The sequence below is a fragment of the Ascaphus truei genome, chromosome 4 (assembly GCF_040206685.1).
Source record: "Ascaphus truei isolate aAscTru1 chromosome 4, aAscTru1.hap1, whole genome shotgun sequence".
Lineage (NCBI taxonomy): Eukaryota > Metazoa > Chordata > Amphibia > Anura > Ascaphidae > Ascaphus > Ascaphus truei.
In genome coordinates, this window is record NC_134486.1 from 79,630,515 (window position 1) to 79,656,209 (window position 25,695).

Sequence of the window (25,695 nt, forward strand, 5' to 3'; positions counted from 1 at the left end):
TCACCATTATCACCCAGCAGGGAGAAGGGGTGGCTCAGTGTGTAAAGACACTGACTGGCACTGAGTTTGAAGCAGGGGAACCTGGTTAAATTCCTGGTGTTGTCTCCTTGTGACCTTGGTCAAGTCACTTTATCTCCCTGTGCCTCAGGCACCAAAAACATAGAGTGTAAGACCCACAAACAAACAACTGAAGACAGCTGCAGTAAAGGCCTGGCAAAACATCACAAAGGAGGAAACCCAGCGTCTGGTGATGTCCATGCGTTCCAGACTTCAAGCAGTCATTGCCTGCAAAGGATTCTCAACAAAGTATTAAAAATGAACATTTTATTTATGATTGTGTTAATTTGTCCAATTACATTTGAGCCCCTGAAATAAGGGGACTGTGTGTGAAAATGGTTGCAATTCCTAAACGTTTCATACGATATTTTTGTTCAACCCCTTGAATTAAAGCTGAAAGTCTGCACTTCTACTGCATCTTGGTTGTTTCATTTCAAATCCATTGTGGTGGCGTACAGAGCCAAAATTATGAAAATTGTGTCAGTGTCCAATTATTTCCGGACCTAACTGTATATCACTACAAAATGTTTATACTTGCTGGTACGAAAAACGAAGACATATTTTGTTCCTTCGGACACAGGGGAAGGTTAGCAGTTTGCATATCTCTGGCACGCTTGCTTCGCACGGTTATCAGCCTCCCCCATAAATATTTATTAGAAGTGTGCCCTAAACAAACATGGCGCCCGAGTGCTTCTCGTTGGCGCAGGTGCTACACTTGCTGCTATGAGCGCGTTTTTGGACGTCGCGAAGACCTCAGCACGCAGGAGGGTGGGTGACAGCGTAGTACCCGGATACGGCGCCTTGAGGCCCCGCCCTTCCTCCGATGACACCCGCCTCGCTCCGCCTTTTCCCTCCCTGCTACGGCTGCTCGCCTTTGCAACCCCCGCCCCCTCCTTCCTTATTATCCGAGGCTGCGGGTCAGCGCGAGCAACTGCAGTAAGCAAAGAGCCGTCCTCGGGGTTGATCGCGAGCCTTGTCCGACGGAGCGCGTGACAGCAGGAAGGAGAAGGCGGTGGGGAAAGTGACGTCACATCCCGAGACCAACCGACCGCAAGACAGAGAGCGCGCGGGCCGCAACCACCGGGCAACATGGTGAGAACTCGCCCCCCTCCCCCGGTTACAGCGATAGGAGGGAGGGTGGGGGGCAGAAAACGGCGCCGCGGGTGAGTGCTGTGCGGGTCACTGCATGGCCTCTCCCCGGCCCCTCCCCGAGGGCCGCATTGCGGGGGAAGGAGAGGAGGGGTGTGGAGGGTAACGTGTCCGCCCGGCCCTGTGGGCGCCGGGGAAGCCACGGAGACTCCTGCTGGTTTTAATAACCCCTCCTTCAGATCCCCTGCCCCCCTCCTTCAGATCCCCTGCCCCCCTCCTTCAGATCCCCTGCCCCCCTCCTTCAGATCCCCTGCCCCCCTCCTTCAGATCCCCTGCCCCCCTCCTTCAGATCCCCTGCCCCCCTCCTTCAGATCCCCTGCCCTCATATGCCTCGCTTTACACTGTCTTTAACAAGACCGCGGCCATCTGATCCCTGGTCTCCTTCCTGCAGCATTGGCAGTTAGACTGCTCACTGAAACCATATGTATATCTAGTCATATTTTTTGTGCCTTATATATATATATATCTAAATACTCGTATTCGCGCGGTTACAATGGGTTGTTTCATTGGCACCATGCATAGAGTTAAACGTGTGTATATATAATTCTGTATTTCTTTTTTAGATTGGTATATTTCTATATGTGTGTATATATAGTATACACCTTGTTTGTATGTTGCATATATGTATAGGAATAGACATACGTGTCAAAGTTGTTGTATATATTTATAAATATGCGCGTACACAAGCAATGTGCACGCTGCGTGTGTAACAGATTTATATTGTGTACGTTAGCATGTGCGTGTACATGGGGAGATGACCTGCAGTATGGCTATATCATGCATTTACAATTGGGAATCGATCAGACCGGATAGTGAGTGTCTTCCCCCTCACAGGCGGGGCGGGCTGGTGCAGCTGTGTCACCCTCCTCTGCAGTGATATACACCTTGTGATGTGTGTTGTAACACGGTAATACACACACCGTGTGTTCTGTGTGCTGGTGTCTGCAGAGTGCGAGTTAAACCCCCCATGTCTTCTGATTGACGTTTAGTCCCGAGTACAGGCACTGTAGAGGGTCACACGAGAGCAAGGTCTTTGGTTAAATTGCGAAGGGGGTGGGGTGGGGTGGTTAGCTCCTGTCACATCACTGCGTGATCTAGCTACACTGCCAGACGAACCGGCAGCTTATGCGTTAAAACAGCAGGGGGACCGCGCAGGATCCAGTGCAAAATGAGGTGAGAGGATGTGAGGACAGCAGCATACACCATGGTGAGGCTTTCCTGCCTATCACTGCGGTTACCCGCGGGGCACGCGTGTCCCTTCTTACCTCTGGTGACCCGTGGGTCCTGCTTAATGAACCCTCCCACTGACTAGTAAAAACCTCAGCCCTAGGTTTTGACGTGGTTGGCCAGACTGACCTGAATCCGCAGGGGGTCTGGGATGGGCTTCTGTAGGGAGCTGGTGGGTGGACCTGGCAGCCGACATAGTGCATGCCAAGGAAATCCACGCCCTTGCAGTAAACCTGTATATATCGCCACTCGTTCGGACCCATTGTTTTTATTCACCCAGCCTCTTGTTGAACAATTGGGTTGCAGTCAGGATGCAACTATTGGACCCCGATCTCTAATGCATTAGAAGCGGATTTTGATAATCTACATCTGAAATAGCCTCATGTTTTGTCTGCTTTATTATTTGGGGGAGGGAGGGGGTGCAGGAGCACATCTGTTAAAATAAACTTCCTATGTCCCTGGCAGTGAAATTGCCTACTTTATAATTTCATATATATATATATTTATATATATATTTTATAATTGGCCATCATGCAGAATCCTCTTAATATTGCCATTACATATTTGTAATAATTTTAAGAGTTAAATAAAAAATATAGAACCCCACTAAAGTCCATAAATCACCATCCAGATTAGCAAGTGTGCATCAAAATGAGTGCGTGTATGTACAGTAGTTGATTGGATTTTTAAATATTGTTGCTCATCGTTAATTTATACACAATTATATAATTTTTAGCCTATAATCTTTCATACCTTGATAGTGAAGGAACCAAACATCGATCCTTTGTCCCTGCAATGCAATTACTGTATATATTATAGAGCTAAAGCTGAATTTTAAAACCGTTGATCAAAGGGAATACAAATGTATTCTGCTGCAGTGAAACATTCAATTAATGCTAGACTTTTATATTTTGATGTGAAGGCAGTTTTTTTCCTCCCAGTGGCTACAAGGGTTGTGTGAAAGTTTATACTTATCGGTTCAAATACTGCCTCAGGCTACAAAAAGCAAGTGCTGCCTTTGTGGCCAAGATTTATCTATAATAAAATGATTGTCTTAAAGACCATGAAACCTTAAGACATGAAACTTTGCATATTAAGGGTACTCTAGGGATGTGCACCTTAAGTTCTTTTGAATGAAACATCAATTCTATGGAGTTAACATTTGTCTGACAAGCAAGTCAGCCAGTGGATGTTGTACCTGGCATGTGACCTCATAATGCACATAGTCTGCTGGCAGATAAGGAGAATCAGATGGCTATAAAGTTTAGACATTGATTATTTAAAAGCATAATTCTATGTTATGGGGTTACACAAATACACGTTTTAGCTTGGAGTGTGATGTCTTGGTGTTTTTTAATCTCTCCATAAGGTCAAAAAGTAGCAATAATTATAAGGAAGACAAAAAAATGCATTTAATATTGCTCCAACGGTATACATAGTACTGTACATAAATTGTGTGCAATACCTCATATATAGAGATGTAATAATCATGAATATGTAAGCCGTGAGCAGAGGCTACATCCATCGACTTGCAGGGTGTTTCAGGAGTTCATTGTCTAATTCCATTGGATTTTCCTTTTGCGGAAACTGCAGTGTGTAAATTCAGGCTTGATGGAATTCCTGGCAGCCAAAATAGGGTGCAGTCCCAGTGCTCAAAATTAATCATTGTGGAGTCTTGGATATAGAAGTTAAGTAGCTATGGAAATTAAATGAGTCTTGACGTTGAAGGGATGGAGCTTAGCAGATACTGAAGGGAAGATATTTGAGGAATTGAGAAAGGTGAGGTAGGTTCCAAGCGTGACAGAACATGGGAGTGTGTGTGGAGTACAAGCAGTGGTTGGTGCAAAAAGAAAGTACATTTAAAAGAGACTTAAGGGGAGGGTAAAACTGATGTTTCTGGTATCTGTTGCATTGATTTGATCTTACCTTTTTGGCCTGAAGTGTTATTTCTCGTGTTATTTCTTTGTGACATTCATGCAGCATCATCACAGCAGGTTATGGCTTGTTTTTACATGCTCATTTTTTTTAAAACTGTGACATTTTAGAAGACCTAAAGAATTAGAAAATACATTTCCAAAGTTAGGATAATGCAAATGCAATTTGTTTTTAATTCTGCTGAAAATGTCAAAAACCTTTTCATAGTTCATTTCTATCTTGATAAGTTGTGTTCAATAAAATATTTCTATTAAAATGATAACTACTTATTGAGTGTCTTTATACCTAGCTTCAATGGTCTGTTTTTAGAGACACTAACATGAGTTATGCTCCTACAGACGCCTGGGGGCTTTAAAGGAACAGTTCAACATACACACTACAACTTTTAAATCTAATGAAAGAAGATTGACAGAAGTGAAAAAAGCTACTTAAAAACTTATCTAAAGTTGAATCATTATTTCGGTAAACACATCTTTCTTTGTTGTGTTGGGAACATTGAAACCCTGATGGACACCCTCTCGGGACCTTGCAGAATTTTTAGTTTGCAGTGGGACCAGTAAGCAGAGAACTCTCGGGACACCTGTCAGGTCTTCTCACAAAGCGGCGTTTACAGGGACAATCGTTAACTTTTGAGTTTTTTGTTTTATTTTAAAGCAAGTAGGTTGAACAGACCCATTAATACAGAAATGTCATTTAATGGAGCAGTCCAAACAAAAAAAACAACCTTTTAAAAATAATTTAATCTAATTGGCTTCCTTATACAAATCTAACAGTGCTAAAGCTAACTATTTGTAATTGATTTCCAAAGAAGCAAAAAATGCCAAATGCTGCATGGCATGTCTTAGCAGCCTCTCAAAGGGGGTAGTGTTTGTAAATACATTTTTTTTGTTTTTTCTTCTCACTTTGACCCAGATTCATTAAGCACTGGTACGTGTTGGCACTCCTGATCCGGCATTAGCTTGGTTAATGAATCACTGGGCCTTTATCTCACATTTGCTGCACAATGTGGTTCTGACCCCTCTGGCAGGTGGGGTCAACTTTCAGTGATGAACTGGGCGCAGCATTAGGCCTCGGCCATCGTTGTTGGAGGCGTGCTGAGGCTGAGGGAAAGCGGGTGCTTTCCCTGGCCTTAGACAGCGCGCCGTCCGTGGGCGTGTCGGCGGGCGGGCCAGTGACGTCACGGAGCTGGTTCGCCCTCATTGAGCGAACCGCTCACGTGACCGTCCCTGCGCTCCGGCAAGCGGGAAAATTTAAAATTTTCCTAAGACCTACGCTTCCGCGCGGTTGCGTAGGCGAGCCCCTACTAAAGCCGCTCTCATTGCGGCTGTAGGGGCTCAGTGCCGAGCGGAAGTGCGCCTCCGCCCGCAGGCACTATCCATGGACGCGGCATTAGAGTACCACAGCTCCTCCAGCAAGTCGTGAACATATGATAGCTTCTCGGCAATCACAATTGTGATGTCCCCTTGGTTAATGGAAGCTGTCCTTTTCCACTCAGGGTGCGCATGGTAAATGCAATCTTCCCTTGAAAACAAGAAAAAATCCATGATGTTCACTAGACGTAAATAAGGGCGTGTTGCGTTCAATAAATCTCAATGTGTCCGGTCATGCTCGCGGGCGCTAGGTGCTTGGCGAGACAGATGAAATTGATTTCCAGGTGCACTGAAGGGTCACATGACCTTTCGCAATCAATCAGCGCCAGTCACTGCTCGGCCACCCCCCCGCTCGCACTTGAAAAAATGATGCAGGTTAGCCGAGAGCTCATGCTTTGGGAGTTGGTGACGTAACCGCTCTCAAGCATGAGCGTGCTCAGTGGCAGCATGGCGAGCGCGCTGGTGCTTGTGTACAGTGACGTGTCACGCTCTGCTGGGCCGGGTGATTTTTGGCAAGCTAGTTGCGGGCGTGTCGGGGGGCGCGGCCATGTTAAGGTGCTGTTTCGCCCACATCGGGCGAACCATTCACATGACGTGCCAGTGAGCGGCATAATCAAATTTGCTTGCCTCTGCAAGCAGCTAAGCGCCGTGCAGGCGCTCGCTCACGCTGGCCACACACATTGCAGCAATGTGTTTTTATCGTGGCCTGCGCGAGCGCGCCTGCTCAGCATCACCCTGGATGAGGCCTTAGGCCGAGTCCATAGAAGGACAGGCCGTGCTGAAGCGTGCGGACGCTCAGCACTGAGCCCCTGCATCCTCAATGAGGATGCCTTGAGAGGATGCTCGCGCGAGCGTCCGCAGGCGTGCTCAGGCTTTGGAGTTTTCAGCCGAGCGCCAAGCTGTTTTTCAGCGCGCTGTCGGCTGAAAACCTCCAATGAGAGCGGGGCTGCGTCAACGTCACGGCGCCGTGACGTTGACGTCAGTGCGTCGCGGGCGATTGGCCCAGCGACGTCACTGCCCCGCCTCCCTCAGTCTCCCCCCACCTCCGATCGCGGACGCTGGCTCGCCTGTATGTGCATGGAATCGCACAGCTTCTGCAGGCGAGCCTCAGCGTCAGCGTGGTGCAGCACGGCTCCCCCCCTCTATGGCCCGGGCCTTAGAAGTGTCTATGCTGCTTTATATTTTTGTGACATTGATTTCTGCTACCTGGAACTTGTTGCACCATAATTGGGATCACCAATGTTGCAACATGGCAGCTGCTTGTTCTTTTTATATATATATTTTTTCCCCTCCAATATGGTTTTAAAAAAATAAAATATGTATCATGTTAATACCTTTTTGGTTTGCATTGGTGAGAAAATGCTACATGTTACAGAAATGTTTTCAGTGGAAGCTTTAATAGAGGTCATTGTTGCAGGAAGCTTTTATTGTGAGAGGTGTTTTGTCAGATATTAGACCATCTCAGACAGAATTGTGTTCACCTTTCTTGAAGCAAGCCTGTAGGGAAGTGGTCACATCTTACCATAATTGGAGGTACATCTACAATTATACTAACGAGATGCAGCAGTGTTTAATGCAGACCAACATTTCTGAATGCTGCCATATGCCTTTTAGACTTAAGCAATTTGTTTTGTTTTTTGTCATCTATTTGTTAAACGAGCATCTTACAAATGTTTTTTTAAATTAATACTTGTATTTCATGCCACTTTTTTAATTTTTTTTAATTTTTTTTTTACTGCATTTTCTTCAATCTCTTGAGTTTGCTTGGCTTACTAGGTGTTCTAAAGGTTTGTATCTATCTATCCTATCTCGAACAAAGCTGGTTGATAATGTGCAGAGAATGGATTGTGACCCCAAATTAACTGCTCTATCAACCTTTTTATAGAGACACCTTTAAAAAAAAAGTGTGTACACTAATTGAAAAAACTTTGTTAGTGTAATTAAGGTTTGTCATCACAATGACATGATCCCATCACAGCAAAGAATGTGGAATGTAGCCCCAAAGAACACCAGGCTTCTCCGGTCCATTTCTTCCCAAGTCTACTCCTCAAATATCGGGCTTTTCTGGACCCTTCTTCCCCCACCTCCCCCAAGCATCACACACCTTTGATCCCGGTCTCCTCCTGCATCCCAGAAATATGAGGGATCTCCTATCCCTATCTTCCTGTTATATGACTTATTTGATCCCTTTCTCCTCTCACCCGACAAGCATTTGGTTTCTCAGGTGCCTTTCTCCACCCGCAAACATGAGGCTTGTTAAATACCGTTCTCTTCCTTACATCAGGCTTCTCCTGTGCCTTTCTCACTCTGCCCCCTGCAGATGCATCAGGCTTCTGTGATTCCTTTGTTCCTCTTGCCTCCCCAAGTACTTAGGTTTCTGCAGACACTTTTAACGCTCCACCCCCCACAACTATCTGTCCTCTGATCCCTTTCTTTCCTCACCCTCTGCATCCCACAAGTATCAGGCTTCTCAATACCCCTGCCCACACTACTCCCCCTCCCCCCCATGCTTGGTTGTGATAATGGCTTTGGAGGAATTAACAGTTTCTCGTGCTAGTCGAAGTGGAAATGATCCACAATGCTATATAAGTAGTCTTGAGTGTGCAACATACATCCTGACACGTGATTGTCAACTTTACCATTTCCATAATCCTCTTTATCCACCCCACATTAACTTATATGGGATCGTGTCATACGTGATGTCACCAGTGATGTCATTTGTGACGTCATGTATATCAACAAAGCATGGGGGGGAGGAGTTTATGTTGTGTGTCACCTTGACTTGGGGCTGGAGCACACAAAACGCTACACGAAGTGCACGTGCTTTCATGCGCGCGCTCGTCATCGACCCCTGGCGGCCAATGGTAGTGTTCATTGTTGAAACTACCATTGGCTGCTGTAGCGGGAGTCTTTCAAAAGTGTGATTCCAGGCTACAACAGCGCGACGTCAGTTCCAGCAGCCAATCAATGTCCAGACTATACATTGATTGGCTGCTGAAATTGCGGGGGACGGGGTTTATTATTTTATTTATTCTCACATATTTATTATAATATTACATTATCGGCCACCTACTCGCGGATCATTCCGTCTGCTGGGGATGTTCACACATCGCCCAGCAGACGGAGGCGCGTGCACACTGCGCCGCGAAGCGCCATGTGTGCTCTTGCCCTTAGACTTTTCCAGACTTGAATGGTTTGTTTACAAACCTTAACTACATTTTAACAAAGTTGTTTCAATTGAATTTCTTTGGTTTTTATCCTATGGACCATATATAGCAATTGATCACGAGGACTTTCATATATTTTACTATGAAATTGTTCTTAGATGCCTCGCAATTACATGTAAAATTGTATCAAACGGATACAACTGATTTGTGCTCAAACTTTCCACAAAAAGTCACCTTGACAATCTGACCTGAAATCCAAAATTTCAGGCGAATTGGTGAGTTTTTGAGAGCGTTGTGAGAAACTGAAAAATGGTTATAATGGAAGTCTTGCTCAAACCTTAACTATGGATGCAAGTGGTATGCTATTATCTTCATTTAATCCATTACATGTGCTACTGCCCATAGTGCATAGTGCATAGTCTTTCTGTTGGACAGCCCCTTTTATTTTGTTTACTAAAATTGTTTTATTGTTTTGTTTTTGGGAAGCAAAGTAGAGTTCTCCATTTTAAGTGCCCTTGCAGCAAGGATGAAGAAACCAGCTCTTTGTTTTAACACCCTCTCTACAAGAGCCCTGCAAGTGTGATGTATTGCAAACTGCTCATGGCAGCAATAATGTCTTCACATGAACATGCATGTTTTGGATGGACAATAGTGCACTCGCCCAACTCTGCAGGATAAGTCCTGTTGGTCATCAGATTAGTTTTAGGAACTCCACTCAGTTGTTCACCATTGGTATAGGAGTGACCGAATTAACATGTTGAGTATGAAATGACTTGCTTTTTAATATCTGTTTTCAAAGGACAGTGATGAGTTGAAGTGTTTTCCTAATGCAAATGACCAACTTCTTTAGATGAGTGAAAAAAAAAAACATATTTTTGTCGTGTAACAGTTTGCTGCAGCAAATAAACTGGTTGTGGGCTTAATGTAAAAGCTGCATGAACGTGTATATTGTTACATTCCCATCTCTTTCATCAGTTATAAAGAGAACTACCACCAATAGTACTGTGTGTAAATATGGTAGTGTTGACACAGGTGTTGGCAGCACAGTGCTTAACTGTACTGTTCTTTTACTTGAATGGCCTTGAAGTGGTATGTTTCCTTACCTGTGCAGTTGGTTGGAGCTAAAAAGTTTGATCCAGCTTGCAGTTAAACTAATCTGTGTATAAGTAGTTTATCCAAGCTAGTGATGAGCAAAAATATGTAATTGCTGGGGCTGCCAGTTATGCTGTGTCATTGTAAGCAAGTCATGATCTCCTACTATACATTTTTATTTCCTAAAATAAAATGTCTCTTCGGTTATTTAATTTACTTGTTACTGTTTATTTTCTTTTGCTTACTGAGTCTTCTCTTTTCTTTATTACCATTTTTGTTCTGCCGTCGACTTGGTCACCTGCACCCACATACACTGGGGGGTTGCACACTCACTACTAACTATATACTCTCCATACCCACACATTTAGATCTGTCTACATCTCTGGGTTTGATAGTTATAAGCAGTAACGTTGCAGTATGTTTTGATTGACTACAACCTGATCAGCACGTCATATATTTATTTTTTAAAGAATAGTTCTCATAACAGGCTGCTCCCGCAGATGATGTTTTTAGAGCAAAGTTGTTTTGTAAATTTGATGCCATCAATAGTTACAGAAAAACGAAAGTCCTGAAGTTTGAATCCAGGGTTTCCAGAGAAATGCAACACACTTATTTTTCACAAGATGCAATAAGCAACTGTTAAGGGTAACACAATTTATTTATATATATATATATATACACACACACACACACACACACACACACACACACACACACACACACACACACACACACACACACACACACACACACACACACACACACACACACACACACACACACACCTTTAGATTGCTACTTTTTCGGAACGTTTAAAATAACAGTTTATTTTTCTGCACCCGGTTAAAATGAATTTTTTTTTTGTTTTGTTTCTCTCTGCTGAATTCAATCAGATTGGATGCTTGTTAATCTGTTTGGGTAGTAATTATGAAGCCATCATTCATAAAACAGTGGACAAAATAAAAGCAACAATTCACCTAGTTTTGAGGTTTGACGGTCTCCTCAACAAAAGATATTTGTTAACCGTTGGAGGAATTTTGCAAATCTTTTGTTTACCTACAAAAATCTTAAGTTTAGGGGAATTTTTTTTCAAAACACTTGTCCTATTTTTTAAATAGACAGTTGGCGATATTTAACCTATTAAACCTGCCTGTCCATAGCTCATTTGTGTCTCTGGGTGACTTCCCTGTAAAATTCTGCTTCTGGGGTACAGCAGTTAGTTTTCTTTCCCAATTTCCTTTTTTTTTCTTCTAAGAAAAGTGCTGTTCCTTCAGTGTGGCAGAGTGCAGCCATTCCTGCTGCCTGAAGCCTTCAACACTGATGAGCTTTATTTGTAGGCAGCAGGGTGTATTTCACCCTAATGTGCGTTGGTGGAAATGTTCTTCAATATTACCAAGGCCGTGTTATGTTTGATTTTTAGCCTTTTTTTTTTTTTTTTGCCTCTACACCCACTTGAAGACAGTAAAACACTTGAATTGAATTCAAGGAAGGCCAAAACAAACAAAAAAGTCTTTTTCATCCGTTCTCTTAAAGGAGCAATCCAAGAGACCTTTTGTAGTTTTTTGGTTTACATAGGACTGAAGCAGGGGGTCTCTGGAGCGCAACCCCATTAATTTCAGCTCTTGGAACCGCCTGCTTCCTGAGATACTTACCGGCCGTCCCTACGGAGGTATCTTGTGGCCTTTAAAGTACCTGATCACACAGGCCCATAGGAAGCCACCCCAGATGTCACAGCGTCCTATTGGTCTGCAGGACTCGGGAGGATTGAAAAGCCACCATTACATTAAAGACATAGCTGAGCCGGACTGGCTACTGGTAACCCCTAGGGAGAGAGGTATCTCTGGAAACGGGAAGCCCCCAGAGCCGAAATTAGTGGGGCTCCGCTTCTCAGACCCCCTGCTTCAAATTTATGTTGAATACATTTTTTAAAAAGTCTGCTTGGATTGTTGCTTTAATTTGGGAAGTGGTTAGGTTTTTGAAATATAAGGCATATAATTCTCAAACCAGTCTGTGTTTAACACTTAAAAGAGAGGATCCTTTTTGACACTGGGTTACTATGCGCTAAATAGTTTTTCTTAATGAAAGGAGTATGTTACACTAGTGAGAAATGAGAAAGTAGTGACATAACAGGTTGAAACCATGAACGGATTTATTTTTGGTATTGTTAGTTGTGACTTACAGCTAAGCTATTAATGCTAATTACTTTGTCATGGTTGGATAGCTGGTAAAATAGGAGGCTTTTTGTAGCATACACTGGCAGGAGGGAGAAGTTAAGTCGTTGCAAACTAACATAATTGGCTTTTTTACGTCCAAAGGAACTTTGATCGAGCTGTTTAGACTAGGTCTTTATCTTCCAAAGTGTATTCCAGCGGTGCGCAAGCTGGAGGGCATGAGATTATTTGGGGGGGAGCACGGGTGGTTGCAAAGGTCCCGTGCTCTTCCCCAAGGCATGTAAATTAAATGCTGGGGGACCGCGCAAGGCCTCTGCAACCTCTACTTACCGGGATTCAGCCAGCATCAGGACGCGTGACCATGGCAGCGCGGCGTCAAATGACGCCACTGTTGCATTGGTAATGTGATGTCCAATGACGCTGCGTGAGGTAAAGGGGGGGGGTGTGCACAACGGAGGAGAGCAGGGGGGGGTGCTGCAAAAAAAGATTGCGTGCCCCTGGGTATTCCATAGGTGGCCAACTCCAGCCCTCAAGAGCTACCAACAGGTCAAGTTTTAATGATATTCCAGCATCGGCACAGGTGGCTGTATGTCAATCTTCGACTGAGCCACCTGTGCTGAGCTGGGATATCTTGAAAACCTGACTTGTTGGTAACTCTTGAGGACTGGAGGTGTCTGCCCCTGGTGTACTCCATCTTAGAGCAGTATTATCACAAGAAACTGAAGTTCACCTGACCGTTATTATGCAACAACATAAAGATTCCCTGATAAGAAGTATAGGAAGATCACTGACTGCTCTATAAACCATGTTTCATCTGGTTGAACAGCTTTGGGAAGCATCCGTGTATAGACATGGATAATGTCAGAGCAATAGCTCAAAAAATCCAGTGCTCAAGAGTTCCTCACTAGTCTGTGTTAGCAGGGGACAGGGGTCTGCTGTGTAATCACATGCAGTTAGGCTTAGGCTGCGGTCCCAGTCACCGCCACAGCGCACGGCTCGGCGTGCGCTGTGCTATCAAGCCCCGCCCCTCCAGTCCGGCCGGTCCCAGTCCCTACCTTGTCGCGCACTTTTCCCCAGCGGGGCGCGACAGGTTTTCAGGGAGGCACGGGAATTTGACCTCGACATCTGCGACTGGGGCGTGGCCACGCCCCCGCCGGCGGTTCAGCCAATAAGGGCGAACAAGCCGCAGGACGTCATGGCCACGCCCCCTCCCGTCGTAAACCTTCCCTTCCCCGCAGATCGCGGTGTAGCGCTGTGCACGAGCCTGATATTGTCACTCTAACGCGTTTCACACGCAGGGTGCTTTATCAAAAAAAATGTTTTTAAAGTTGAGTGCCTGCTTTAGGGCTCATACAAACCAAACCGCATCATTGTAAAAGGCATAGTCTAATGAATCTTTTAAACCTATTGTAAAAAACAAAAACGACTGGCTTTGCTTCCCTAATGCAGATATCCTTAGAGCAAATATGTGACCTAAAGTTTTTATTCTTAAAAGGTATTGTTTATTAATGGGGACCCTAAAAAGGACCACACGTCAAACTCGAGTACCTGATCTTACAACAATGGGTTTGGCAATCAGGATGAAGCGTAGTGGGAGGGTCTGGCACTTTGCCTGTTTAAGTGTTGCTTATAAGTGGCATCCCGCAAAGGGAAGTGTTTAAAGGAGGACAGACCCATCAAGTTTCAGCATACTATCCAGCTAATTAAAAATAGTATTGTGTGTGCCTGTTGATTTTATGTATTGCTGTAGTTGAACCGATTTTTCTCCTAAAAGGCACTGCACCTTTAATGCTCAGACATTACAACATGCACAGAGAATCTCCTCTGTCTAGAACACATGTTGTAAATGTCTGACTGTAAGGGATACTTGCGAGTACTGATGGGGAACCCTGTGATGTCATATGCTAGAGAATCTCAGACTCGACATCTTCTTCCAACAGAGTTTTTCCCTTAATGCAGTACAGGGGTCTCTTTCATAACATTTTAGCCATGTGGTCATTTTCTTACTGTTCTGTATTATAGATGGGAGGCTGTTTGAACACTGCACTTCTAAAACTTAGTTGCAAAATAAACTCTTTTTTTAAACAATGTTTTAAATATCCAGTCACTGGTATTTTATTTTGGCAAACTCATTTGGAAATGTCAAGTATTTTTTATATGCGTTGTACACAAACAAAATGGTTGCCACTTGCTAGCCAATAATTATTTTGCTGCCTAATAATTTAATGGTGTGTGTGTGGGTGTTTAATACCACCTTAATATTCCTTTTATCTGAATAAAAACATTTAAGGAGGCCTTGCACACTTTGAATCGCATACTGGAACTGTCAACAGTGAGTGCGGTGGAACTTGCCATTTGACACTTCAGTTAAATAATTTAAAGCACAATTTCATTCAAAATCCTATGTTTTTTTTTTTAATCCGTTGTGTAGTATTGGATAATACTTACTGCATTCTCCCCCCCCCCCCCTTAATTTTGTTTGCATTTTCAGAAAGGATTTTAATGTATTCAGCTTTCTTGGGTTTCTATAGCAGCCATTACGAAGTCACAGCACTTCCTCTCTTGAAATTGACGGCCATATTACATGCCCTGTGAAGCAGGATCTTTGCCAATTGAGTGGCAGCGTAGATCAGTGTTTTTCAACCAGAGTTGCTAGGAATCCTAAAGGTTTCCCTGCAATTTTCTGGTCAATTGAAAATGGTACCAAATGCAGACGAATTTGCAATGCATCTGATCAGACTCTATTAGAGACGGTTGGGGGTTCCTCAGAATTTCCCTTCCGGATCCTTAACCAAGGAATGTAGGGCATTTCTAAAAACAGGCAAGAGCAAATGCTGTTTTACAGGATGTTTATTCATTTTGTTTATTTGGGCCCAAACTTGAACAGCACAGCATCAGATTAAGTACACACAACAGATACTTTGCTTATGTTCTTTTATTTACTGTAAGTTGGTAAAGAATGCAGTAATTATAAAGCTGTTGTGATGGACAATGTTAAACAACTGTTAGAAAAGTTTATAGAAAATTTGCAGTTATTTTTTGGAATGCAAAAATACTTTTGATTCAACACTTGTCCATCCTAATTTTCATTAAAATAGTTAGGATTTCTGAGATTGTGAGAATTTAAGTGATGTTTAATTAATCTTGCAATAATGCAAATCCCACAGCAACTTAGCTGATGCATTTCCCCCTTTTTTAGGCTTTCTTTTTCTTTGCTTCACTGATCTATACGGTCACTAATAAGTTTCAAGGGAGCATTGAACTCCAATAAGTTATAGAAGGAATATATATCATGGCGTAAAATTTGATACAGCACCACATTACTCGTCTTAAGTTCCATATGATGAAACATTTGCCCTAGTAGTAGACCAGGTAACCACAAAATATTAGGTTAAAGAAATAACAGGCGATTGTGGGGCTTTTATTTTAATAACATATTATTGTAGCAGCGGGTCTCCAGAGCTGAACCGCATTGATTTCAGGTCCAGGGAACCCCCATGCTTGAGTTACAGGCCCCGTTATGGGGTGCCGGTATCCCTCTGCTTTGTTTAAATCTCCCGATCACGTGGACCGTGACACGGGAGAATGTAAACATGGCTTCTGGGATACCGGCGAACTTGGGAAGCAGGGGGTCCCCGGACCTGAAATCAATGCTTTTCAGCTACGGAAACCCCCTGCTACAATAATGTTTAAATAAAATAAAAGCCCCGTGATCACTTGTTAGAGGCGTGCAGGTAGAGTGACTGATTCAGTCTCTCTTAAACGGAGGGACCCCCGCTGTGTTAATCTGATAGTCCACAGCAGGCTGTAATCGCCTATCTGGCGTAGTGTTTGCGAGATGGTCACGGATTTTCATCAGACACCGGCCCAGAACCGGCAGTTGCACCTATACTACAGACCTACTCTATTGAAGCTTTTTTTTTTTTGGGTCACTGACCATGATTGTATTGTTTTTATAGTATGATCATGCAAGCAATGTAGCTAAACAAAGAATACTGATGCAACACTAGGGTAACAGCAGAGGCAAACACAGAATCCATCCTTACTGTTGGAAAACAGACAGGAGTATAAGCACATTAGGAATTTCTATGTTGCAGGGTGGCATGTTCTATTTAGTCTTTTCAGTCTTTGGAAAGGTGAATGTTTAGCTAAAACATAAAGATGGAAAAATGCTAGGTGAACACTGAATTGTAGAAATGAAGAGCGGAACAATTGTATTTGTCTTTATATAGCACCATTAATGTACATATCGCTTCTCAGTAGTAATACATGTGACACTCATAAATAACAAATACAAAACAGATCATGGGAATAAGTGCTTCAGACATAAAAGTTACATTTAAGAAGAAGAAGATTCCCTGCTCCGAAGAGCTTACAATCTAATTGGTAGGAGGAACATAAAGATACAGTAGGAGTGTATTCTGGTAAGTTTGTGTCTGCAAGGGGCCAAGCTATATGTATCAGGTGTATACGGCTAGTCACGGAGCTACTCATATGCTTCGTTAAGCAGGTGGGTCTTAAAGGTGGATAGAGAGGGTGCTAGACGGGTACTGAGGGGAAGGGCATTCCAGAGGTGTGGGGCAGTCACTGAGAGATTTAAGGCAGAAGAGGGCTTTAGATACAAAGGGGGTAGAGAGAAGAAATCATTGAGCGGAACGTAAGAGTCAGGATGGTGCATAGCGAGAAATTAGGGCTGAGATGTAAGGAAGAGCAGAAGAGTGTAAGGCTTTAAAAGTGAGGAGGAGAATTGAATGTGTGATACGGGATTTGATAGGAAGCCAGGAGAGAGATTTCAGCAGGGGAGTCGCTGAGACAGATTTAGGAAAGAGTAGAGTGATTCTGGCAGCAGTGTTGAGGATAGATTGTAGGGGAGACAGGTGAGAGGCAGGAAGGCCGGACAGCAGGAGGTTACAGTAATCGAGACGGGAGAGAATGAGGGCCTGTGTCCGAGTTTTAGCAGAGGAAAGGGCGTATCTTTGATTTTTGCGGAGGAAAAAGCAACAGGTTTTAGATACTTTTTGAATGTGAGAGGAGTAGAGTGTGACCCCCTAGGCACTGTGCTTGTGCTACTGGGTATATTTTTGAACTTCCAACAGTAATGTGGAAGGAGGTAGTGGGTACAGGTTCGGGAGGAAGTATGAGGAGCACTGTTTTTGCCATGTTAAGTTTGTCGGCGGAGTGCCAACCAGGATGATATCACAGAGAGACATTCAGAAACTTTGGTCTGTACAGCAGATTTAAGGTCAAGGTTTGAAAACGAAATGTGTGTCAGCATAGAGGTGATATTGGAACCCAATAGATGTGATTAGGTCACATAGAGAGAGGTGTGTACAGAGAAAAGAGAAGAAAGGTCGATAGAGGAGGTGTTAACAGAAGAGATGCTGAAAGTACGATGGGAGAGGTAAGGGGATCCAGGATAGAACTTTGTTACAAATGCCAAGAGTATGGAGAACGTGTAAAGGAGGAAAGGGTGGTCCACAGTATCACATGCTGCAAAGAGCACGAGTAATATGAGCAGAGTGTAATGACCTCTGTCTTTGGCAGCATGGAGGTGATTAGTTATTTTAGTGAGGACTGTTTCAGTGGAGTGAGCAGTGTGGAAGCCAGATTGTAGAGGGTCTAGGAGAGAATAGGTGTTGAGAAAATGGAGCAAGCGAGAGAATACAAGACATTCAAGGAGTTTAGAGGCAAAAGGCAGGAGGGAGACAGGTTGATAGTTAGAAAGACAGGTAGGGTCAAGCTTGCTGTTTTTGAGTAATGGTATGATTGTTGCATATTTAAAGGAGACAGGAAAGATACCAGAGTAGAGGGAGAAGTTAAGTGTGTGAGCATAGGGATAATAGGAGCAAGAGGTTTTAGGAGATGGGAGGGAATGGGTTGAAGAGGGCAAGTGGTAGAGTAGGAGAGCAGCAGTGCCACATCCTCGTCTGACAGCGGAAAAGTCAAGGAAGGCAGGAGGAGAGAGGAAGAGCAGAAGGAAACAGAGGGGATGTCTGACTTATGGATTCCACCTTTTCCTTGAAATAGTCGACAATCCTGAGGTGAGATGGAGGAGGAAGAGAGCTGAGGGTGGTCTGAGTAGGGAGTCAGAGAGAGAATGGTCGGCGTGAGCTAGACTTGTGCGTGTAGATTAGTGAAGAAAAGTAGGGTTGTTTATAGCCTGAGAGGGGGCAGAGTTGAAACAGGATAGCATAAATTTGTAGTGAAGGAAGTATTCGAGAGTGAGATTTTCTCCAGAGGCGTTCAGAGAAACAAGTGCAGGAATGCAGCATGCGTGTGTGGGAATTTAGCCAGTGTCTGGGGTTAGAAGTGCGAGAACGGCAGAGCGAAAGCGAGGCATGTAGATCAAGAGAGAACAGGGCAGAGTTGTAGTTCCTGATCAGGTTATCGGGGTCTGGAGCAGGGCTGAGCCAAGTCTGTTATAGCAAAGAGAAGCGGGTAGCGAGAAAGTCATGCACAGTGAGGAACTTGTTAGAAAGGGTGCGAGCATTCCAAAGGGCACAGGCGAGGGGGTGGGAATGAGGTTAGAGGGTTTGACACCAGAGGGAGTGGACGTTGCATGTGGGAGGCGAGGACAAGAGCAAGTAGAAATAAGCCCAGGACCAGGATTGGGAGAGAGCCCCAGAAGCAAGGAGGAGAAGCAAGAAAAGAAAGAGGAATGTGTGAGGATGATTTGTAGGGGTGTGTTTTAGTGCAGGGGTTATAGCTGTGTAGTGTTGGGCTAGGGAGGGAGGGGAGTGGGAGGGAGGGGGGCGGGAGTGGGAGGGAGGGGGGCGTGATCTGATCGTGGTTCCGTCCACCCCCACACATACACACACACACACACACACACTTTAACCTGCAGCTCTTTCCCTGCTCCCTGCCCAAGGCACCTCCCATCTAGCTCCTTCCCTTCCCTCCTCCCCATTGGCTGACTCTTGTACCATGTGACGCGTCGCCGTACGGGAACACAATTCTCTGGTATCCCCTGCTGGCTGACGCGTCACAGTACGTAGTCAGTTGGCAGTGAGGAGGGACTGGGACCGGATCGTGAGGCTAAACAGCAATAGTGAGTTGCGCCCGCGCCACCGGGCGCAGCGGGTCCCAGCCCTTAGAGGGCGCAAGTAAGAAAGGAGTTCATGTGAACTGAGAAGTGGCGAAGGAAAAATAGATGGAGATATATGAATAGTTAGATGTAATGAGGCTGGTAGAAAGAAGTACGTACTTTTTAAAAAGTGAGGTCACAGCAATTAAAGATTAAAGGTGGCATCAAAGCAATAGTTAAAAGCAGAGGTTTGCAGTCTGGGATAGATAATGTCCTCCTTTCCAGTGTACTTCAAAACCCAGGACTCAGGGCCAGTAGGTGTTGTCCACTTGTTAACTCCTTTTAAACTCCAGCTCTGAATGCTACTTCAAACATGAGCTGCAAACACAGCAAGGGCTGCTATGTCTGCAGTTATAAAGGATAATAAGTCACATGACTGAATTAAGTTCAGCCCAGCCAACTTAATTGGCACATTTAAACAAATGATTCTTCTAAACATTGGGTGTTACAAGTGTTACGCGTTGTATTTACTAAGACAAAGCAGGGGATGATTTGTACACACAGGTAATTGAAAAATGATTTTACCTGAGAAGAGAAGAACAATTGTGGAAGGGAAGGAAAGACAGGTGGCATAGAACACATCTGCTCAACCCTCTCCTCAGGTCTCCCCCGCCAGACCATACTTGTCAAATAACACATAGATTACCAAGTGAATGTGTGATTTGTTTGTGTATTATCAAACATATCCTGACACAACAAAATGGTTGAGAAACTGGATAAGGCCAGGTCCATAGTACTGCAGGCCACACTGAGGCGTCCGTGCGGGGCGCGATCACATTTCCTAAAACCATTGATAGCGCCCATAGACAGCGCGGGTGCCAGCAGGAGGGGGCATGTGTTGCGCAAGAAATCAGTTCAGACTGAGGGCGAACCAGCTCCGTGACGCCCATAGAAACGCCCCCACGGCGTATCCACCATGGACGCAAAACTCTCCCGCTTCATACGGGTGACCTCAGCCGTGGCCCGCCTCCGTGAAGGCTCTATGGCCTTGGCCAAAAGACTGAACAGAAGCAGAGAATAAGGGGAGGGCAGGGCTATATTATGAGTAATGACTAAGATTTGGAGAGACGGAAAGTCTTGTGGAATTTAAGGGAGCCCCATACCTTGTTAAAATACACATTTGTATGGGAAAATGATAGTGGCGTCCTTGGATGTTAGTTATGACACTTTTTTTTTTTTTGGGTCAAGATCACAAAGTTTAGTAGTGTTTGGCTAGATCATGCATGTAACGGTAGTAACTCAATTTGTTTTAGGGTGGACTGCCCTTTAAAATGAGCACTGCTTCAAGACACAAGTGAACCAATGATAGTGGCATGTTCACGAAATTTAGTGTCCCCTCTTGCTTTGCTGTTTTGTTTATCATAATTATGCTGCTATTATTTGCCGAAGAGATGAAATAGAAGAACCATGTTTACTAGATAAGAAAATATAAATGGGTTTATTTAGCCAGAGAAACAAAGAATTTTTATTTACTTGAGGTGATTGAATTGTAACTAAACTGATTCCAGTAATAAAATGGTTTAAAAAATAAATAAAACATTTTAAGCTGCTGGGGGGGGGGCAGCTCCTTTAAGAGGTAGAAGTTAGGTGAAGGTTATATTAAGTGTTTTTAAAACTTTGAACGTTCCACAATGGCCACCTGAGATTGTCACTTGAAGCACGGCTAGGCCTGCCAGGGAGTCTTTTCTTTTTTTGGAGATTCTAAGGAAAATCTACAAAAATGTGAAACATTGAAGAAAAACTTGACCTTTTTAAGTATTTCGGAATGTCTGGCCTAATGTTTTTCCACTAAAAGGTAGTTTTAATGTTTGTTCATTTATTAAATGTGTTCTGTTTGGGGATTAGCTACTTATAGAAGGTGGAATGTGTCCATCCTTAGAACTTGCTGTGTGTGCAATCCCTTGGCCTTTTGCACAGATTTGAAAAATGATATTCACAGGGGGGAATCCTTTCACATAAGAGGATCAATCTTGCCTGAGTTAAGGCACTGTCTGTACTGACATCTGTTACATCAGTTTAACAGCACTAAACCAGTATAATGCTGCTGTAGCTGCTGTCTTCAGTGTGGTATAGTATGTAGTCGCAACACATTGAGTGCAAACTGGGGCACAAACGATGCTGTCGATGGATGCAGGATCTCTGTAGTGCTTTAGATGGGGAGGCGTGGAAGCATTGAAAAGTGTGCTAGTTGTCAATCGGCTGGTCGTAGATTGGAGTGACACCCCACCAGGCATTGCTGAAGCAGTAGGGCACTTTAGATGTTCAAAACTGGTATGAATAGTGATACTTTTTTGACCTGATCCCGATCAGTTTTTTTTTTTTTTTTTTTCTGCGCCAAGTTTCTTTTGTGTTTATAGGTGCTGCTCCATATAGGACCAATTTTAATGGAGCAATCCATGCAATATCCTACATGTGGTGGTTTTTTTTTTTTTTTTAAATCTGTTCTGTAATATTGGATAATACTTATATACAGGCATACCCCGCATTAACGTACGCAATGGGACCGGAGCATGTATGTAAAGCGAAAATGTACTTAAAGTGAAGTACTACCTTTTTTCCCCACTTATCGCTGCATGTACTGTACTGCAATCGTCATATACGTGCAGAACAGATGTAAATAAGGCATTTGTAACAGGCTCTATAGTCTCCCCGCTTGCGCACAGCTTCGGTACAGGTAGGGAGACGGTATTGCTGTTCAGGACGTGCTGACAGGCGCTGCCGTTTGCCTATTGGGTGATATGTCCTTACTCGCGAGGGTACTTAAAGTGAGTGTCCTTAAACCGGGATATGCCTGTATATATTTTTTGTAAACGCTTAATTAACTTTGATTTCTTTAGTAGGTTTTAGCACAATTCTCCAACAGTGCAAGATATTTAACACTTTCCGGTTTGATAATTTGTTGGCAATATTTCATGCGTTTTGAGCTGCAAACTAACAATAGATAATGTCAACTTGGTACAGTGTTTTTCAACGGGGGTTCCTAGGAACCCTTGGGTGCCACGGGCATCCCTAAAGGGTCCCCTGCAATTTTCAGGTCATTATAAAATTGTACCAAATACAGAAGAATTTACAATGAATCTGATCTCAGACACTCTATTAGAAAGGGTTTGGGTTCCCTAGAATTTCACAATATCATTTTATAGTTTCTTACCCATAATAAGGTTGTAAATCACTGCCTTAGTAATATAAGAATACATTGTAGCTGCTTAGTTACACTGACTGAAGGATTGATTGAAACTGAAAGGCAGCCATTTAGTGAACTCGGGGAAGCAGGATTTTGCTCATCGATTACAGGAGAACGAATCGATCGGCAGCTTAGGTAATTAGTTGTCAAAGGCAATCAGGCTACATATATTAATATTTGTTTTTGTTTTTTTTTTAATTCTTTTGTGCCGCTTGGATTGGCTCTTTAATGTCAGTGGTTGAAAAGGCTTAAATGTACAGAAAAAACTAAAAAAGGTCATTCTGGTGACATGTATGTTAAACATAATTTAAGTTGTGTGAACAAATCTAGCAACCTCGGGAAGATTCCTATGACAGCGGTTATGTTATGCAGCCCCACATTGTGACTCGTTGGTCATGTTATATCATGCAGCACCCGAGGCATTACAATTCTTGTCTCTTGATCTTCCAGTTTCAGCTTTAGCAATATATTTAATATCATAAATTTAGTTTAAATTGACATATCTCCGGATTCCTCAATCTACGTTCAGAAAAGCTTTGGTTGCTTTAATTACTGTTTAGTCATTGTAATTAAATGAGACAATAGGGCTGTGCCCAATTTAGTGCAATGCTACATTTGGTCCCAGGATCCTTTTATTTATTTATTTATTTTCTTTAAAAAAAAATTGTTTATGTAAAACAAAGAAAATGTAATAAAGGTTATCGTATATTAATATTGTGGTAGAACAAAATTTTATTTTGATGGTGTAATAGGGCTCCATCCAGACAAAATGTGGCTAGCCCTAATATTATTCCTGATTTTGAAGTGAAACTTCTTTGCTGCCACATACCTAAATTCTCATAGGACTAAAACTCCTTCATGGAGACAAATGTCACGATCGGGCACGGGAACGATCACGTGCGCCCCCCTGGCACAAAATTCTCACAGCACTCCAAATCCTTGATGGAGACAAAAGCGATCAGGCACGTTCACAACTTCTACTCTGAAGAAGCACTGCCGCTCATTACGTTCATGCAAGAAACATTTAACTCCACACCAATCCAGCCATTCCATCTACAAGATCAGGTTTGACCATTGATGCAGTCTTTCAGCGGCATTTAGATACTTCACAATCCAAAATATATGTATCTTACTTTAGTTATCATAAGCCAATTGTATCATGTATTCCAATGGATACTATGGATGTTTCTGCAGAAAAATAAATATGATATTCTCAAAATTCTTTCAATCAAAAACATCAAAATCAAAATACAAGTTCAGTGACAAAACAAAAAGAAGTTTCACTTAGAACGCGTGTGCTTGGCACTCATGACCAAATATGCATATAGAACCAACTCCAATTTAGAATACAACTTTTGATACTCTGTAGGGTTTGCAAAAATGTAAAAATGTAAATTGCCCCAAATGCAGCAAGGAAAAGGTGGTTCTCTGTACTACTGCTGTGTTCTTTCAGAAAATATATTTTGTGGGTGTTTGGATGTCAATCTGAAGTTGGTTTAAGTTTATTAGCAAAAAATATCAAGATCACTATGGGTATCAAATGTCTCTGCAGTATGTATAGTTGACATGTACCTATGATTTTTATGGTTGTGTGTGTGTGTGTGTGTGTGTGTCCAACCAACCTATGCCCTAATAGTGATAGGGCATTTGTGTAGTCCTGTCGTAATAGATGAGGCTTTTATAGATGGATATCTATAATAGATATAGACTTTACACAAAATGCTTGGGTGTGAGCGAGGGGGAGAGACACCTACTTCTTGAGAAAGCGCTGTGTAAGTGTGGGAGGAGAACCCCTTTGTTTTGTCCCTACTGTGTCTTTTTTAAATTTATGTGGTTTAATAAATATTTTTTATTTTTGCAACACCCGGTGAGCTGAGTGCTTTTTTTTTTTTCGTGTTTGCGTTGTCCACCAATCCCCTGCAGTTTCTCTGTGTTGCTTGGTGCTGTCTAGCCAAAATAGCACCATATAGCTTATAAGGATATTTAAAATGCTGGGGACGTGGATATTGAGCAACCACAGTCTCACGAGTTACAATATGCTGTATACCTTTTATATCCTGACGCCCGTTGTTCCCCAAAGCGTGGATGTAGACTATCTCTGCCTGTATCTCCCCCAATCTCGCGTTAGACTTCCTAGGCATGTGGCGTAACACGTCACGCAAAGACCTATGATCCGATGCACATTTTGCTGATCAACCAGTGGACTTCTTCGGTAGTCCCTTATCTAGAACTACAGCACTAGACAAATGTCGTATCGCTATTGGGACACACACACACACACACACACACACACATTAAATGTGTCACAATTTTACACTATGGGCCGTGCGTATATAGATCTCTCTCACACACCTCGATGTGCACCATACCCTGCAGACAGCCTTGGCTTTTAACATTTTGTTTACACTTGGGTGTCGGGCTATATGTATTCACTATGGCAGTATTGGGTTATATACTGTCTGTGCCATTTTCTAGCAAGTTACGAGACACTTTTTAGACTATTTTACTATAATATCAATAAAAGTGACATTTTATACTCTATTCATTTATCAATTTGTAAGATGTTCTTCTCGCCCTGTGCTTGCACAGATCATTCCGTACTAAACACACACGCCAGGCAGCATCCTCCCACACTCACTATCAAGTGACTGAGCAAGGTATCCCATACCCCTTATCTGAGATAGGTAGCTTGACCAAAAAGTATTTGAAAGCAAGCCAGGAAAAGTGTACTTTGCGACTAGACTCAAATGATAACCAATTTAGTTGTGGGTTCTTTTTGCAGGTATGTGTTATAGTTACATTGTAGGACAAAGTGGCATATTGAGTTGTAGAGGGTATTTAGTTTGGGGTGCTATACCATATACTATGTCCCCATTGTCTATAATTGGCATTAGCATCTGCTGTGCGATGCGCTTTCTGACCATCTGGCTTAGGGAGGATTTGTTCCTATAAAGTACACTAAGTTTGGTATAGGTTTTGGATGTCAGGGTATCAATGTGCAACACAAATGTTAAATGGGAGTCAAACCATATGCCTAGATATTTGAAACTAGTGGCAGGGACTGGAATGGTGTGTGCTGGTTCTGATCTGTAACTTTTGATATTTAACCGGGAATTGATTCATTGTTAAGTCTGTGTGTCCTTACTCACTGAGCCACACCTTCTCCCTATCTAGCAATGGTTGTGAGATTTCAGGTTTCTCTGTGTGGGTTGAGAAATTAGTTGTTGGGTTTAGTGACTTGAGTTGTCTGGATTTTGTT

General features: G+C 43.2%; 1 protein-coding gene across 1 annotated transcript in view; it reads left to right on the top strand.

Moving 5' to 3' along the window:
* Positions 1-862: 862 nt before the first annotated feature.
* Positions 863-25,695, top strand: part of PPP3R1 (protein phosphatase 3 regulatory subunit B, alpha) — a 40,752-nt gene continuing 15,919 nt past the window's right edge. The window contains exon 1 of the mRNA XM_075596092.1: positions 863-1,149. Within this exon, the coding sequence (XP_075452207.1) occupies positions 1,147-1,149 (3 nt within the window). The 5' untranslated portion in view covers positions 863-1,146. The remainder of the gene's footprint in view (positions 1,150-25,695) is intronic.